This window comes from Oryzias latipes, chromosome 23 (assembly GCF_053564925.1).
Source record: "Oryzias latipes strain Hd-rR chromosome 23, Olatipes_Hd-rR_3.1".
NCBI classification, from domain to species: Eukaryota; Metazoa; Chordata; class Actinopteri; order Beloniformes; family Adrianichthyidae; genus Oryzias; species Oryzias latipes.
Genome location: NC_136259.1, coordinates 16,149,747 through 16,166,567, shown reverse-complemented (window position 1 = coordinate 16,166,567; position 16,821 = coordinate 16,149,747). Strand labels below are relative to the sequence as shown.

Below are 16,821 nucleotides of genomic sequence, written 5' to 3'. Positions count from 1 at the left end.
GATTCGTTTTTAAGTTTGAAAACAACCCTCCCTTTTATTTTCTACAGAATATTTTCAGCTGTAAATGTAAAACTGGTGCCTCAGGAAGGGTCATTAACTTTGAAATGCTTGTCCTTTTATTTTTTTACTGCTGTCTGATAACAGAAATGATTTTTGCCGCCTGTGAGCTCAAAAAGTCTGAACCTACAAAATATAAGACTAAAAGAGATTTGGAAGAGACTTTTGCTTGTTTGTTTGTTTGAAGATGAAAACCATCGAATGCTGCTCTTCCTTTTGGATGTGCAACTGTTCAAACCCCGTTGTTTCAACGCTTTCAGACTCAAAGGCATACAGATGTGCTGACAAACAACGCCTGGTTTAAAACGAGGACAGCTTTAATACATTTATTCTTTGATGACGTACCAGTATTCGCCACGCTCAGGACAACATCTTGCATGTGATTTTTAAGACTGTGGTGGACTCCCTGTCCATGCGTTTAAATAGAAACACAGGAAGAAAATTAAAATAAGAAAAAAAAAAAAAGGGTATCACACATTTAACGCATTTTAAGGAGGAAATAAGTCACCCAGAGGTCTGCAGCAGTAAATATTGTCATCTCTTTCAAATAGATCTGGACTTTTATGTGTGTGGGTTCGTTAAACTCAATGTTAACAGAGTAGGAGTACATTTTGTGGATCACATTCAGATGCCTCTTCCCTCTTCCTTTATACTTCAGTGTTGCTGGCAAAGAGTCGAGTCCATGTTTGGGCTGGAGAGGAGACAACAGTAGAGTTAAGCTACAGCCAGGAATCCATGAGGGAACAGTTTACAACAGGCAAAATGGATTCATCTCTAAAACAATACAATACAAAGGTGTTTTCATATGTAACTTTTGAGCTACAACCGTAGTTTGTTCTTAAAGAATCAGTATAAGTTCTAAAAAAAAAACAATATTTTAGAATAGTCAGTCTGTTTTGAATGAAAATTGTGTTTTTAACTTGTTTTCTCATGATGCAGGACATAAATAAAGAAAATGAAGCTTAAAATTGCGTTTCTGAATATTTCTTTATTCAAATGAATCAAGTCTGAGGTAACTAAGCTGATTTCAGTCATAAAATCCCTCCCTCTCTTTAAGTTTAACAGCTTTTAGATTCTCTGTGCTTTTATAGGAATTTGGCATCAGGGTTTGTTCTGTAATTCCACCCCCAAACACAGTTGTTTTTGATGGTACAGACATTATTTGTCAGCTTGTATTTTTCTCCTGCCAGCAGAAACTGTGACGCTCTGGATCATTTGGGATGTGGGTGGAACTCTGGAATTCTGGAACTGATTAAACTGACTTTGCTGCCATCTGTCTGAGCGTGTCGTCTTCTGTGGAACCTGTGACAGCTAAAGCTAACGCTAAAGCTAAAGCAGAGTCCTTAAATGTAAAAGAGAAATGCCGGCTCACCTGTCTCAATGGCATGCATTTCATGTTTCTTCCACTGTTCTGCAACATCGTTCGCCAGCGGATCGTCTGGGTTGGGAGCACTTAATAACGCCTGGATAGATAGCAACACTGTGCGGATCTGCAGGGCTGGGGACCACTTGTCTGTTAGAATGGAGAGACAAATAGAGAGGAAAAAAAGTTCATAAACACGTCTGATGAACGCCAAGACAAGGTGGTGCAACGGATCAGATCACAAGCCACGGTGCCGTGAATTACTTTTAATGTTTTTATTAAACATATATGTATGTGTCAACTTTTTTCTTTTTTATTGACTTTTCACTGATCTAAAAAATGACTGACTCTGAAATCATGGCAGGATCCCAACCAGAATTTTGTGTTCCATTGCACCTCTAGCCAAGACCTTTAAGACAAATCCTAAATGTGAAGATGTGTATCAGAGAAAACACAGCAGACAGAAAGAACTCTGATTTTCAAGGCTCTAACCACATGATTTGGGAAAAATAAAGAAAATAAATAAAAGAAAAGTTTTACAATGTAATCAGTCTATAATATTATAATTAACCAGAAATATTTCCTTAATGACGAATTTATAAATATATATATATAATATAAATTTGTTTTCACATGAGACCTTCAACTACAAGAGTTCATACCCAAGAACGAAAAATTTAAAAATGCAAAATTCAGGATGATGTGAATTCTGAAGTTGTCAGCCACTTGCTAGTAAACTGAAAACTCCTGCATTGACTTCATGGCCGTTGCGGTTGATGTAATCAGTTCCATGAGGCAGCGAGTCACTATTTATTGTGACCAAAGTCAACACTGCCCATTACACTGGACTGTAATGAGCAGGCTTAATACAGAGGACTGAATCCTGCTGTGTTGTAGAATATTTATCAACAGATGGTTCTGCCTTTGTCGTGGATATGCAACTCATTTAAAAGTCTGAAGTTGTGCTGCCACTTTACCTCCCATCAAAAACGATGACGTTTTGAACGTGGTTGCTATGGTTCCCAACTGTGAACTCTGGATTTAGTGTATCTACCAACAGTGAACAAAGGTGTGAATTTTGGGCTCTTTCTAAGAGAACCGGAATAACCAGATGGCCGGCAGAAAAGTGTAGATTAACTGCGGATTAAACCAAAACAAAGCTGAAGATGATCGCCAACATTCATCTACCGTAATTTAAAAGAGCCGGTCATGACCACTGCTGCTAAAGCGGCTTTTTTTTCATATTAACAAAAATTAAAAATAATAAATAAGATTTTAGTGATGTAAAAAGGTCAGGATGCAAATTTATTTTTCAGTTTGGGGAATTTAAATTGAGAAAACTCGGTCGTGTCATCCCAGGATTCTGCGCTTCTAGGACTCAAGAAATAGAAAATGAGAAGAGCAGCAGAACCTCTCAATCTTTGCCCGTCCAGGTCTCTCCAAGAACAGAATCTTAGAATTCAAACCTCCTTGACTAATGTCACATGAATGTTTAAGTTCCATTTCACAAGCTACTATAACCATTTTAAAGCAGGAGAAATCCAAGGTAAAGCAGGTAAAACATGTATTTTCATTAAATTTGTAAATGTTATTTACATTCCCTGAACGTGTGTGGATGGAGCTTGTTGTTTTATCAAACTGCTGCTACTTTGATGCTTCAACACAACTGTGTGAATAGTGCTCAAGGTGTGGCGGGAAATAAAAGAAATCTAAAAATCTACCAATGTGATGCTTCGTCTTACCTTTCAAAATGTCTAAACATATTCTTCCCAGTTTGTCGACGTTGGGGTGATAGATTTTGGTCATGAATCGCACTTTGGGAGCTGCCATGGGGTACTCTTCTGGAAGAAATAGTTCTAGTTTAAACGTGCCTCCCTCATAGGGAGAGTCTTGAGGTCCTGCGATGATCACGTGGAAGTAGCGAGCGTTTCCTTCATCAGGCGTGGCCGTGATCCCTGGAACCGGCTCTGCCATCAACCGTTGTGTCTCCTAAGTATCAAAAGAAAAAGAAAAAAGAAACACAACACAGCTGACGATTTATTTTGAAAACTGTGACGTGATCTTAAATCAAACGATAGATTAAAGACTTCAACTGATGAGTCACCCACAACCCACAGAGCAAAGCAACAGCATTCCTCAAACTGCAATCTCACTGAAAATGTTTTAGCTTTAAACTAAAAATAAATCAAAACATGGGATTTGAGGGTATGCCAGGCGATGAACACTTTTCTTTATGCCAAAAATCTAAAATCTGTTTTTTGGCATTTAACATTTAACAGCATTACCTTATTTTTTCTTTTATTTTGGCATCAGAAATGTTTCTTGAAAATATAAAAATCTCAAGCAAATCAAAAAAGCTTCTGGATGTGTCGGGTCTAAAATGATGCCTCTAACTTTTATTGCATTTCAAAAACAATACATGTCAATCTTTGGGAAATATTATAGCATTTACTTATATTGATTCCATTGACATATTTTAGGAATAATAAGGAAAAATATTAAAAAATTATAATGCAAATATTTCATAGGGGGCTGTAGAAAGTGACGGGAAAAGGCTGTTTTTTTTAAAGATTGATGAGCAATAGTTTTATCCAAGTTATCCGGCCGGCCCATGTGTGGTAAACATGGCATTATTCCTTATATTTATCTACATAGCTTGAACTAAAATGTTTTGCTATTACTCAAACACTTCATTTTGGTGAAAGCCACCACAACAGCACTTAACCTTGTGGATTGCAAGTTTTAAGTCCCACTCCAATCATGCATTTTACAAGCGTTCCTATCGATATTAAGTTATAATTACGTCGTTTTTAGCCAAAATCAAAGACTTTGCTGTTTTCTAGGACATCGGGTTGCTTCTTTTTTTTTCTACAGAGCGCCAGTAGTTCCTTAGAAATTAACATCTGGGTTGTAGACTGTTATGGCAGAGTAAAGGCCCGTACACACCGGGACGAATATTCGCCAGGCGTTATTCGCCAGCGTTTTTCGCCACGTTTTTTGTGTTCACACCCAGGCGATTTTCGCTGACGATGAGTGGAGTGAACATGCAATTTCATTCCCTGACATTAGATGACGCTTAATGTAAAACAGAAATACTCCTGTACACAAGGTGGCGCTGCGCAACTTTACGCTTCTGAAAGTCGCTTTTCACTCAGAAGAAGAGAGCAAGTATTTACACGCTTGTCAGAATCAAACAAAGAAAACATGAATATTTCAAGCACCAGTAGCTCCAACTGGTACTTGGTTCGGGGATATTTTAGAATGTCCGTCATTATTGCTTCGCGGCTGTGTGTAGACGCTACTTGGCGTCTATCTTCTTCGCTGGTATGTGTGCTCAGCAAGGCAGTTTTGTGTTTGAGCGCCCCCAAGTTGTGTTTTACTGTAACTTCAGAAGCTCCAGACACGTGAGCAAAAGCGCCATTCTCATTGGTCGAGTAGATTTCGACGCGACGCGTCGAAAAAAAAAAAACGAACCCGAGGCGTTTTTTTTTTTTTTGACGCTTTAACGCCTGGCGTTTTTTCGCGTCGGTGTGCACACTCTCGTTGGTGCCCTTTGTTTAGTCACGAGGCGTTAAACGTCGGCGAAAATCGCCGGCGAAATTCGTCCCGGTGTGAACAGGCCTTCAGCCTGCCCTCATTTCCCATTATCCCTATGTTTACGCTCCCTACTGCTATCTTACAGCCTCAACTAAACGTGCTGTGAAACAACATGGAGAGCAATATTGCAGCTATACAGCTGTACAGTGTGGAGCCAGATGCCAGCTAGGACGAGAATCTTTGTTTTCAAATGGATGCATCAGAATGGAGAGGAGCAGGGGGCTTGTGGCCCACTGACTGCAACACCTACGTCATAGCTACAGGCATTTATTGGTCTGCTCCTGATTCAATTTGGATAAGAAATACTCAAATGCATTTTTTACCTGAATTTTCTTTCAATTTAAATATCAGGAAAATCTAAATGCGACAAGAACAGGTTAAATCTGGGTAACTGGCTCATTGTTTGATAAATACTGGTTCCCGAGTGTAACATGGTGAATCAAATGTGAGTTTCTATTGACAAGATGAGAATCTGTCAGCGCAGCGTTTCAAGCTGAAACCGGCTAAACCTGAAGCTCGGTGTGGCGGAAGAAGCTGATCGCGCCCACTACCGGCCTGGTCTGCGGTGGTGCGGTTAAGGAGGAGGCCATTGAACAGCAGGCCTACCATTGCAATAGAGTAAATTTCAGCATATAAACATCAACTAGTATTTGTTTTTTAAAGATATACTTAAATAAGTCGATACCAAAACAGTAACAATTTGCAATAGGACCGTACATGTGTGGACAACGCTACAGATGCTAGCCTAGCATAACAGTGAACCCATTCATAAGACAAGGAGAAACTGGTGCAATTAACAGATACGCTGAGAGAGATAGCACCGAGAAAATGACGCTCTTCTTGTGAGAAAAGTATAACCAACAAAATAACTCGTTTGGAGTTAGAACTACGAAATGAGCAAAAGCAGGTAAACGGAAATGGCAAACAAAACAGTCGCAGAAAAGAAATACGAGTTTGTTCGCCGTCTCAAGCTAGTTATAGATGCTAACTCCAGAGCGCTAACGTCAGGAAACATGCGAGACGGTGGCAGTTAGACCTCCATATTAACATCAAACAATCCTTACAATACACCCATTTAAATGCGTATACACCGTATCAGTAGTACCTTTATAATCCTACGAGGCAACCCGGCCATCTTGTGTAGGGAATTATATTTTTAGCCGTAGACTCGCTTTCTCTTCGGGTTGGGTTGAGTGAGCGGGCGGGGCGGGAACAGATAACTCGTACTTCCGGTAGCTTCAGATGACGTAGGAAGTATTTAAAAAATGGTTTTATTTTAAAAATACCATCTTTTCGTTCTAGGATGTCACACATTTAATAAGTCTTTAAAGTATTTAAACATTTTTATTTTTTATTTGAAATACTTAATATTCACGAGACACTAGGTATTTACCCTTTAAATTATTTTAAAAATTAAAAACAAAATGTTTAAATTTCGTTAAAACCGAATAAAAATATGGCAATAAAACACAAAATGAGCTCTGATTTGCTTATAAAAGTCAATTACAATTTTTAAAGTGAACGGGAGACAAATACTTTTAGAATATAAACAGTGTTATAGTTTTTTAAACAAATGTACCATTGAAAAAAGAAGAAAAATAATAACACTGAAAATAAGCAACAACAAATTTCTTTAAGTAAACTCTTAATTTCATTTATCAGAGTATTTATTTTAAACACTTATTTTAACAGCAAGTAGTAAATAAAGAATTTAAAAGTAATGTAACACTTCAAAATAAATTCCTCTTAAGAGCTCTGACTGTCAAGCTGGAAATCTCTTAACAAATGGACAATAAATGAAAAAAACAACAACCCAGAACTTTGAAGATACTTTATTGACAAAGTAATACAAAACAAGATCACAGATGGACAAAATGAGATGAGAGGGGAAAAACTTTATCATGGTGGAAATGGTCGGGGGGGGGGGGGGGGGTCATTTATAGAAACTTAAGCATTCATCACTGTGACACATTTTACATTAAAAAGCTTCAATTTTCAACTATCTGTCCTTGGGGAGGTTCTTGTTGATGCGCCTCCTGTGATATCTGAAAAAAGAAAACAAGAGATCAGTAAGTGAACACACTAAATAAATTGTTCCACTTAAAGTGTCTCAACAAAGCATAAATTAATTTTGAGAAAGATCATTAGATACTGTGAAATTGTGATCTGCATAAGTAAAGCGGCACACTACAAATCAGTGATGTTATTGTTTCCATTGGGCACATATAGAGATCCTAAATTCCCCTTGGTCTGAATAACTGGATCCTTTAATCATTAGGTTTCACTAAGTGGAACTTTTATTTGTTTTATACATTTTAATTCAGGTGCTCTTGGGTGTAAATCATGATGCTCTGACAGATACAGTGATGTGAAAGAGAGCGGCATTCTGACTTATAAATAATTCAATGGATTTTATTAGAAATCAGAATTGCACAGATTTGGGGACACTGTCCATTTTTATTGGCACTGCACTGACCCAATAAACCTTCCAACTTGACTTTTCTATGCCTAAATGTCAAATTGAGAGGAGCAAACTCCGGTCTTGGTGATCGTCGATATAAATTTCACTTTGCCACTTTTTCCCAGACTATTTCTCATTGTGGAGTCATGAACATTGATCTTAACTGAGGAAAACGAGGCCAGTAGTTTCTGGATGTTACGTCAAAGTCTTTTGTGATGTCTTAAATGAGCTATTAATGCGCTTTTGAAAAAGCCTGGGTTGGTCAGCTACTCCTGGAAAAATTCAACACTATTTTACAGTTTGGGGATTTGAAGATAATGGCTTCTTTTCGTTTCTTTCCGTTTCAAAGCTTTAGAAATAGCAACATTTTAAATGAATAGAATTCAGAATAAGTACCGCACATTATATATATTATATACATTTTTATTCTATGCATTTAATCATTTCTGCAATGACTTTGATAAATCTGTTTGAATTTTTTATTGTATTGTCTACAATTACTGTGAAAGAGGGTCTAAGGGCAGGGATGCCAAGTTTTGTTTAATCATTTTAGTTTAGTTTAGCCATTACCTATTGAATTTTATGACTTTATGTTCTTTATGATTCATGCTTATTACGCAACTATCCGTTTGAAGCCCATTGAGATTACTATTGTTGTAATATTGGGCTATATAAATAAAATTGAATTGAAATTTAATTAATGCCTAAAATCAATCAAAATCAATCAAATCAGAATGCTTTGTTTCCAATATGTTCCCTAAATTTTTTGGGATTGCAGCATGAAGCCCAGCTTTAGAGGACATGGCTTAGCTTTTTTCACATGATAATTAAATATAAGTTTACTTGTCTATTAATTTTGTTGAATTACCTGAAACTGTGCCATCAGGCAAAAAGACAACATTTGGAGGGCTGAAACACCAGTGTATGACAAGTTTTGCTTTTAAGGCGGCACAAACAAATTTAATTGAGTTGTAGTCACTCAATGACAGTAAATGTTACAAATACATACAAATAATAATAATAATTGCATAAACATTTGTTTAGCGTGAACTTACTGTCCTACGGGATAAAAGCGGTGTTTTGTGGTGAAGAACATTTTGCTCAGCTCCTCTATCGTTGGTCCTTTGTCCTTCAGCACCTCCTTGCTAAGGTGAGCCTTTAAAACCTGATCGTGGGTCTCTATAGAGTTGGTCAAAGGGTCTGGACGGTCCACAGGCTGGAAGAATTACCAATGATTCATTTATGTGTGGAGTTCGTTTAAAAAAAACACACACCAAACCTGGAGACACATAATTGACATACAAACGATATTTAAATGAACTGTGTGGCACATTCTCTTACCTGGGTGAATTCATAGGGAATATCAACAGCAGGATGGTAGCACACTATGGTTTTCCCATCTGAAGTCACCCCAATGTCCACTTCACTAAATTCAAAAATTGTGATGTAAATGTCTACATTTTATCTGGATGCTTTTAAGATCAGAAACAACTTGGCAAAAACCGTAAAGAAAACCTTAAAAACTTTTTTTTCTTACCATAACAACAACAGTATTTTAATTATGTTGTATCACATTTATTGTGAGAGAAGTAGCAAATTTAAGCACTTTGGTTGCATCAATGAAAAAGCAGCTAAAGCCTCTCTGTCGAAACAAAACAGATTAAATTGTTGATGCTGTTGTTTGACTCTTATTTTAAAGCTTCCGGTGCTTCTAGGTGCAGTTGCAATCAGGTGGAGCAGCACAAGTAGACATGAGCCCTGTGACATTGCAGAAGCCCGCACCAAAAATCACAAAGCCTCGTTTGACTGATCCAAATAGGGCAAATTAAAAGCAATCCACTATTCCCAACTGAAGTACTGTTTGGAGTACCGTATCCCGAAGTTGGGGTGAATCAGAGGCACAAATTAGGTGCTCCAAGGAGTCGACACACCATGAAGGCCATTTTCTCGAGCAGTGATACCAAACTGTGTCCTCTCCAGATTTTCAAAACTCTGTGGCCTAAAGCTTTCAGCCAGACACATTACTGCTGGTAAAGCCAGAGGGGCTGATATAATCTCATGGGCTGACTTGAGACAAGGTTAAAGGCAGAAATGCTATCCCATAGGGATAGAGTGTGATCAGGCTGGTGACAAACATGGGGAAGTTTAGGATGTTGATGCAAACTGTTAAACTGACAATTTTGATTTAAAAAATTAAATCAAAAACATTAAAATAGAGCCATTACCATTCAAAATAGTTTGATTTTCATGAGTGTAATTTTGACTTTGTAGCCTATAATTTTAGGAGAGCATTTTACAAGTGTAGCACAATTTCTAAAGTGTATATATATATATATAGTATACTAGACTAGTACAGCACATAATCACATCTTTGAAATAAATAAAAAATAGACACATTAAACTCACCTATTGGGAGGAGGCTCAGTTATTGGAGAATCAACGTTTGACTTGTGCCGAATAGGTACCAAACAGCCTGCAACAAAATGTATTAAATAGAACTAAATTATTCCCAGCACGACAACAGTCAGAAGCTAAAATTACGGAGTTTAACCTGCAAAACGTGTCAAGGTTAGTTAGTTGCAACGCTTTTTGACGGAGAAAGTCACAAATATGATCATCATCATGATTAAGAATAACTAACTGATGTGTCGATCATGGAATAGAAACAAAAACTGGATACTTACGTTGACCACATCGAACTGCGAAGGCGCAAGGAAACCACGTCAACAAGCCATGAAATCTGCACATCTGACCGCCCGCCATGATCAGTAGCAATTTCAGAAGGTGCAACGGACTAATACCTCCGTGCGGGAAATACGAACTAAAGCGAAGTTCCATTACGCAATTATCGGAGAAAACAATAAAAGATTACCCAGTGGTTATGTATAAAATATTTAAGTACTGAATTGTATAAATGTAACTATCTATTCATTTATACCATACATCTTTTTTATTATTATACTAAAATAAAGGATTATTCATGGCAAATTTTCATCTAAACAGTACAGTGACCCTTTCAAGTATAAAAGGCAAATATTGAGGAAAAATAAAGACAATTTTGTCCCTTTTGGTTTCACGTTCTCTGAATATTCTCAAATTTTGACAGGAAAAATGAACTTGTAGACTCTCATTAAATATCTAATCTGTTCTCAAAATGGTTCTGTGAATTATTAGGGGAATAAGCAGGATGAATGGAACAGACTGATCAGGGCTTAGTCAAGCTTGTCAACAACTAACACAAGATGTTATATAATCTGTATTAAAATAGAAATTTGTACATATACACAATTGATGCAGAGACTTGTTTTTACATATTTTTAATATTTCATTACCTTCTTGAAATACAATAGTAAAATATATACTTGTGAATGTTAGTTGTGTCCAGGTGAGTGCGTTCCAAGTTATCTAAAGAGCATCTGACATTGGCAACATAAAGGTCAAATGATCAAGCTCAAGAAGAATGAATAGTATAATTACTATAATACATCTAAGAGTCACTAACTTGTAAAATATTTGACAATAGATACTGTTTTTTTGCTTTTTTTAAATCAATATTTTATTCTCGAAGTGTTTCAAAAAGCATAAAGACGAACAAAAGTCTTCTTTTTTTTTGCTGGTTTGAAAAAACACGTTGGTAAACCATAGTGTAGTTTCTTCAAGCAATTCTTTTTCCATAAGCTGACTTCCACAGAAAAGATGCTAAGTGAGTTTCCTCTGTAACTCAGTTTGTTCTTGTGAGGATGCGGACGGAGGCCGCCCCTTCGCAGCGTTACTAGGAAACCTCCATGTCTGCTGTGGCTGCAGAGCTAGAGGCCTGTGGTCCAGTGTTTACCACTAATCGCTCCCGACTGTTAAACACTTCGGCCACTGGAAGCAAAGAGTCAGAGACAAGGACAAAAACAAGTTAAAATTGGCTTGTGGCTTTAAAAATGACAATTTCTATGAACTCCCAAAAGAAAAAGAAAAAACATTCAGTTATACCTGCTGCAACATCACTAATATCCCAAACTCGTAAGCCGTCCCTCTGCCCCCCAAAGGCGTAGACAAAGGGCAGATCAGGGCAACATGAAGAACAAAACAGCACTCCCTGTTAACAAGCAAAAAATAGGTCAAGCTTTTGTCTCAACAAAAGAACCTTTTAATGATCTTTATTACCATTTTCATATCTCTCGAGTGCACCAAGTTGGGCTTGTTGCCTAAAATATCCCAAACTTTGACATGTTTGTCAGCTGAAGCAGTGACGAGACATCCTTTAATCTGGCTGCTGAGGTCCAGGCCTGCAGGAATTGGAAAGAACAGACGTTATCATCTCATTATTGTAGAATGCACAAAACAGTATCACTTAGGCGACATTGGGCAAACATTTCGGAATTTTGATCAGACAAAAAAAAAGGAGCATTTTTGGCAAAATATTTTGTTTTTAAAAAAGAAAAAAATATGCAAATAACCTGAAACTTCTTCATCGTGGGCCTTGAGTGTGAACACTGGTTTGTCAGAACGTGCGTCCAGACAGTAGACAAAACCATCATCTGTGCTCGCCTAAAAAACAGGATTTATTTATTTGAGATTTTACATTTGATGAATGCTGATTTTTAAAATACTACAGTTGGTTTCTTAAAGAGTAATGTATGAGACCCACCACAGTAGGGACATTTTTTTAATGGCTCACCTCTTCTTTGACAGGTTTATGTAAATTATATAAATTATAATTTATAGTTCCTACTCCTAAACAGACACTAGAATCTACACTTATCCCATAGTCAATTGAAAGCTTTGTTGATATTTGGATCAGGGATGAGTTTGAGATGCAACTAACTTAACAAATCTAAACAAGCAGCACACATTTTCGGTTAATCAGAACAAAAGCAAACTCCAGCTTCTTAGAAATCTAGTAAACGGACGCACAAGGAAGTTGCAGGGTGAGAAGTGGTTCCAGACAAGACGCTCCACTTGACCGCTGAACCTCCAGGTCCGATAGCTGCTGTCAGGGCTTCGACAGTCATAAAGAACCGCTGTTCTGAAAAATAATAATAAAAAAGTTAAATGTTGTTTTTCTAAGATAAAGGCTTACATTACATAGGAGATGACACGTACTTGTCATACGACCCTGATATTAAACTCTGAGCCTCAAATGGGTGGAATTTCAATGTCTGAACCTGAAAGGCAAACAAATTCACAAATCCAAACCCTGTTTATGCCATTGATTTATTTTAATAAAACTTCTAAAAATGTTCCATTGAGTACCTTATCCGTATGTCGATGCAGAATTGTAGCTGGTTTGCATTGAGTCAAATCCCACAAAATAACCGTGTCGTCTGCAGATCCACTCGCGATCACATTCCTTTGAAAAAAAAACAATGCTTTACAGTGAAGGATCCTGTGAGCTACAACCAACAACAATGATGTGAATTTTACTCCAAATACTGACTTGATCAACATGTTCCAAGATAAATCTAGAACTGCATCTGTGTGGCCCTCAACGGGCTCTGCAGCTGCAGCCTGCAGGAACAGAGAAAGAAAACCCAAAAGGAAACAATTTAGAACAAAAAGTCAGCAAATAAACCCCTTTAGATTAAATGATCTTAAACAGATGTTAAACAGTTTTATACTTTCTTGCTCTTTTTCTTCTTCTTGGAGGCTTTTTTGCTCCCAAGAGAGAAAACAGGCTCTAAACAATCCACAACATCCAGATCCCACACATCAATCTGAGGGGTCATGTTGCCCACAGCGACGTAGTTAGCTGCAGTTAAAGCACACAAAGATATTTCTTAGTAGACATTAATATAATTGTTTGTTTTGCAATACAAAATCCTGATCAAAAAGCTTCGATCAGAGGAGCTTTATTCACAGCTGCTTAAAGTCTTACCCCTTCTTTCTTCAGGGTTCGGATCAAAGTTCAGCCACTCCACACACAGAGGATAAGCTGGCAGCAGGATGTCATGGTGGACATAAAGAGAGTCCTCCTCAGAGTTATAAACTGTAGAAAGAAATCAAAAATGTCCTAATCAGAGGGATCGCTTCACACTTTATCATCAACATTTTGTGGATGTAATTAAACCAGAGCAAACTTTTTGCAAAGTCCAATCACCGGTAATGACATTGTGTAGAATGTGAAGCAGCTTACCATAGATGTCTAAATTGCAGCAGTCTTTCTCTGCTTTTCCCGCCAGGATGAGGTTGTCAGTGGGTTTAATTTGGAAGTCCTCTCGCTCATATTGGTCCTACAGAGAAGAAAAGTTTGCACATTTGTGTCATAGGTTTCTGAGTTGTTTTTCTCATTTAAATTATTAACCTATTCTGGATCCTTTAACTTTTAAATCCCACTATAGAAAGGAATTTGCTTAACTTAAAAAGATTTTAAGTGTACTTACTGTGTCTTTGATAGTAATGTAAGGATCTTCCTGATTGGAGCTGAACACTGTGAGGCCAGCCAGACTGTCGCCAAGATTAGCAGTAGCTGCGTAAGAAGCACAGGCGCAAAAAATAATGCATGGTTAGTTCATTTGAACAGAGGATGACTAAAATCCCAAATGCTCCAGCTTTTACCGGCGTCTTCTTCATCATATTTGTCAAGGCCGTACTCTGCTAACTCATCATCTTCCTCAACTCCTTCGTCATTGTCATCACTTGGACTTTCAGCCGCAACAGGGGTTTCGTTGATGGGATTTGGATCAGGAGGCATACCCTCATCATCGTCGTCTTCGCCATCCTCAGCTGCAAGATCCCTGATATATTTTTTAAAGGAAACAATAAATGCCAAGGCGGATTATTTGGTCACAAATGTAATATCAAGTTCTAGTCAAACAAAAGGGTTTTTGTTACATACCCCAGGTCTTCTTTTGCCTCGGTGATGATACGCTGAAGCTCATCTTGGCTTAACTCAACCTTACAAAATAAAAGGAGAAAACTTAAAAAAGAAAAGAAAAAGAAAAAACAGTGTCTGATTCTGATTGAACAAAAATCAGATTTATTTAAAGTTTTAAGCTAATCTCTTTAATAAAATTTTCAATTTTTATGTCTTTAAATGTTTCTGTTGAGATTTTTAAACATTTATGTTCAAATAGCCAAAACTTCCTAAAGAAAAAGAAACATTAACCTTTTTTTTTAATTCAACGATGCCAATACGGAATCAAAAATAAAGAAAGAAAAGAAGACAAAAAGATTTACAAATCTAATTAAAACATAAGTAATTAGGTTAAATGATCGCATAAATGAAAGTTTTGTTTATGATGTTGATGCTAAGCTAAGGTGTGTTTCTATTACAGCCAGAGCTGCCTTGTTGACAGATTAGCCACCAGGAGGCTAACATCGGCTAGCTGTTTATGCTAACTTACTTTGTCAGGAGTTTCCTTGGCAACGCCACGCTTCACCCACCCCACACACGTGATCTGGGAGCTCATTCTGCACAAACTATCGATGGAACACTAAAGAATAAATTTCAAGTATTATTTTACTTTACCAAACTAAAGGCATACGGAGAGGTAGCACGTGAAACTACTGCTGAAGAGAGGAAAGACCCTGCCTGTCACACACACATGTCGTTTAAAGCAAGGTGTTCGTAGATCTGCCTGATCATAAAAAAAACAAAACCACTTCCCAAATTCCATAAATATTAATCTTTAATTATTTAATCCTCAAACATTTCCTAAAGTGTTTTTAAAGTGCACTCCATGAAGCTTTATGAATTCCTTTACTTAAACTTTAATATTTTAAAAGTATTAAGGGTTGCCTTATGCTGTGATTGAATTTTTTTTGTCTTATAAAAACATTAGTACGGAGCCCGTGTCCTGACATTAAGATATAAAAATATATCTTGTTCCCACAGATTAATATCTTGTTCCCACAGGTTATTATGTCGTTCGCACGAAATACTATTCCGTTCCCACAAGATACTATTCCGTTCCCACAAGATACTATTGCGTTCCCTCAAAATACTATTCCGTTCCCTCGAAATGATTAACTCGTGCGAACGCAATAATTATGTCGTTCGAACGCAATAATTAATCCGTTCGAACGCAATAATTATTCACGTCATAAGTCATTCACGCGGCTATGCTCTCTGTACGCCGGTGTAGGTACCGGATGTTCTCGGGTTGCCGGATGTTCTCGGGGTCCTTCAGGGTCCTTCCAATGAATTATATCACTAGAGGAGACATCACGTGGTTCCTCATGGGAGGAGAGCACCGCCATCTTGGTGAGGTCAAGTTTTGAAGACCAAACCACTTTTATAACATTTAATAAAGAGCTCTGTTTTTGCTTTCAATCACTTCATTATATGAAAAAGAAGAATGGCTTGAAATTGCTTAGTTTTGTTCAGAAATAAAAACTTCACGAGTACCCCTAACTTAATTAGTATTAGACTACTTAGATTTTTTCTATGTTCCTTTATTTTATTTTACTTATGTTTTTATTTATTTGTGTGTTATGTTCATTGTTTCTTTTTTTCCCCTCTATTCTTTATTTTCTATGTCAATATGTTATATTTGGCAATGGTGACTGATCTTCGAGGCAATATGGATTACATCGTTATTGTTCGTTGTTAACGTTAATGTCATTGTTAATGTATGATACCGCAATTGTCAATAAAGTTTAAAAAAAAAACTTAGCGCCGTTAACTCATTGGTCGTGGCAACTTACAGCCAATCAAATAGTGTGACGTCATCATTGGTCGAAGGACCCTGAAGGACCCCGAGAACATCCGGCAACCCGAGAACATCCGGTACCCACACCGGCAAAAGCCGCTTTCAGCGGTAACTTCCGTGTCTCTGTGACCCATATTCGTTCAAAAAAGGAACATGAAAAACAAAAATGATCACTTTATTACCGTCTCAATGAATATAAGAAAAATATCAAAAGATTTATGATAACTAGGCTGCTTTGTCATACGATAGCTCCTGCTAGGCTACTACTAGCTCCGCCGCAGAGCTCTCTGATCATGTATGCCGGCATTTGGGCAACTGGCTGGTCTGTTGTCAGACAGCTGATATTGTAGTTTAGGGTCTAATAGGAATAATAATATTCAGGACTTGTCTTTTATTAACTTTAGCAGTCAGTATCTTTACATTCGAAGGCTATTAGGCTACATGCTAACTGACTAGCCGATCATTTCCTGTTATTAATTTACGTCATAGATTTACAGCAGATACCTTCACATTTCTGTCTGTGTGTGTCTCATTACATTGCATAATAGTATTTCGTGCGAACAACATAATAACCTGTGGGAACAAGATATATTTTTATATCTTAATGTCAGGACACGGGCTCCGTACATTAGAATATGTTTACATGAATAACTTTGACTCATTTTAACCATTCTTGTGTTGGTATTACAATTTATGCTGTT

General features: G+C 37.3%; 3 protein-coding genes across 5 annotated transcripts; all 3 read right to left on the bottom strand.

The window, feature by feature from the left end:
• Window positions 1-356: 356 nt before the first annotated feature.
• Window positions 357-6,268, bottom strand: ube2nb (ubiquitin-conjugating enzyme E2Nb). The gene is made up of 4 exons (XM_023952445.2): window positions 6,123-6,268; window positions 3,163-3,409; window positions 1,430-1,570; window positions 357-748 (listed from the first exon to the last, which is right to left on the bottom strand). The coding sequence occupies exons 1-4, from the start codon at window positions 6,150-6,152 to the stop codon at window positions 705-707; spliced, it is 462 nt and encodes a 153-aa protein (XP_023808213.1). The 5' UTR covers window positions 6,153-6,268; the 3' UTR covers window positions 357-704.
• Window positions 6,269-6,834: 566 nt separating this feature from the next.
• mrpl42 (mitochondrial ribosomal protein L42) lies at window positions 6,835-10,315 on the bottom strand. Its single transcript, XM_004083017.5, has 5 exons — window positions 10,163-10,315; window positions 9,885-9,951; window positions 8,820-8,904; window positions 8,534-8,694; window positions 6,835-7,062 (listed from the first exon to the last, which is right to left on the bottom strand). The coding sequence occupies exons 1-5, from the start codon at window positions 10,239-10,241 to the stop codon at window positions 7,017-7,019; spliced, it is 438 nt and encodes a 145-aa protein (XP_004083065.1). The 5' UTR covers window positions 10,242-10,315; the 3' UTR covers window positions 6,835-7,016.
• A 464-nt stretch (window positions 10,316-10,779) lies between these two features.
• pwp1 (PWP1 homolog, endonuclein) lies at window positions 10,780-15,044 on the bottom strand. Of its 3 annotated transcripts, none has more exons than XM_004083016.4 (15): window positions 14,813-15,044; window positions 14,305-14,363; window positions 14,025-14,203; window positions 13,850-13,935; window positions 13,603-13,699; window positions 13,345-13,455; window positions 13,088-13,218; window positions 12,907-12,977; window positions 12,723-12,819; window positions 12,573-12,634; window positions 12,384-12,495; window positions 11,927-12,017; window positions 11,634-11,755; window positions 11,460-11,565; window positions 10,780-11,345 (listed from the first exon to the last, which is right to left on the bottom strand). In XM_004083016.4, exons 1-15 carry the CDS (start codon window positions 14,876-14,878, stop codon window positions 11,251-11,253), a joined length of 1,485 nt encoding a protein of 494 aa, XP_004083064.1. In that variant the 5' UTR covers window positions 14,879-15,044; the 3' UTR covers window positions 10,780-11,250. The 3 variants fall into 3 exon arrangements, with proteins under 3 accessions (XP_004083064.1, XP_078798316.1, XP_078798315.1); XM_078942190.1 differs by having other exon boundaries at window positions 14,742-14,977; XM_078942189.1 differs by having other exon boundaries at window positions 14,305-14,385; window positions 14,813-14,971.
• Between the last annotated feature and the right edge of the window lie 1,777 nt (window positions 15,045-16,821).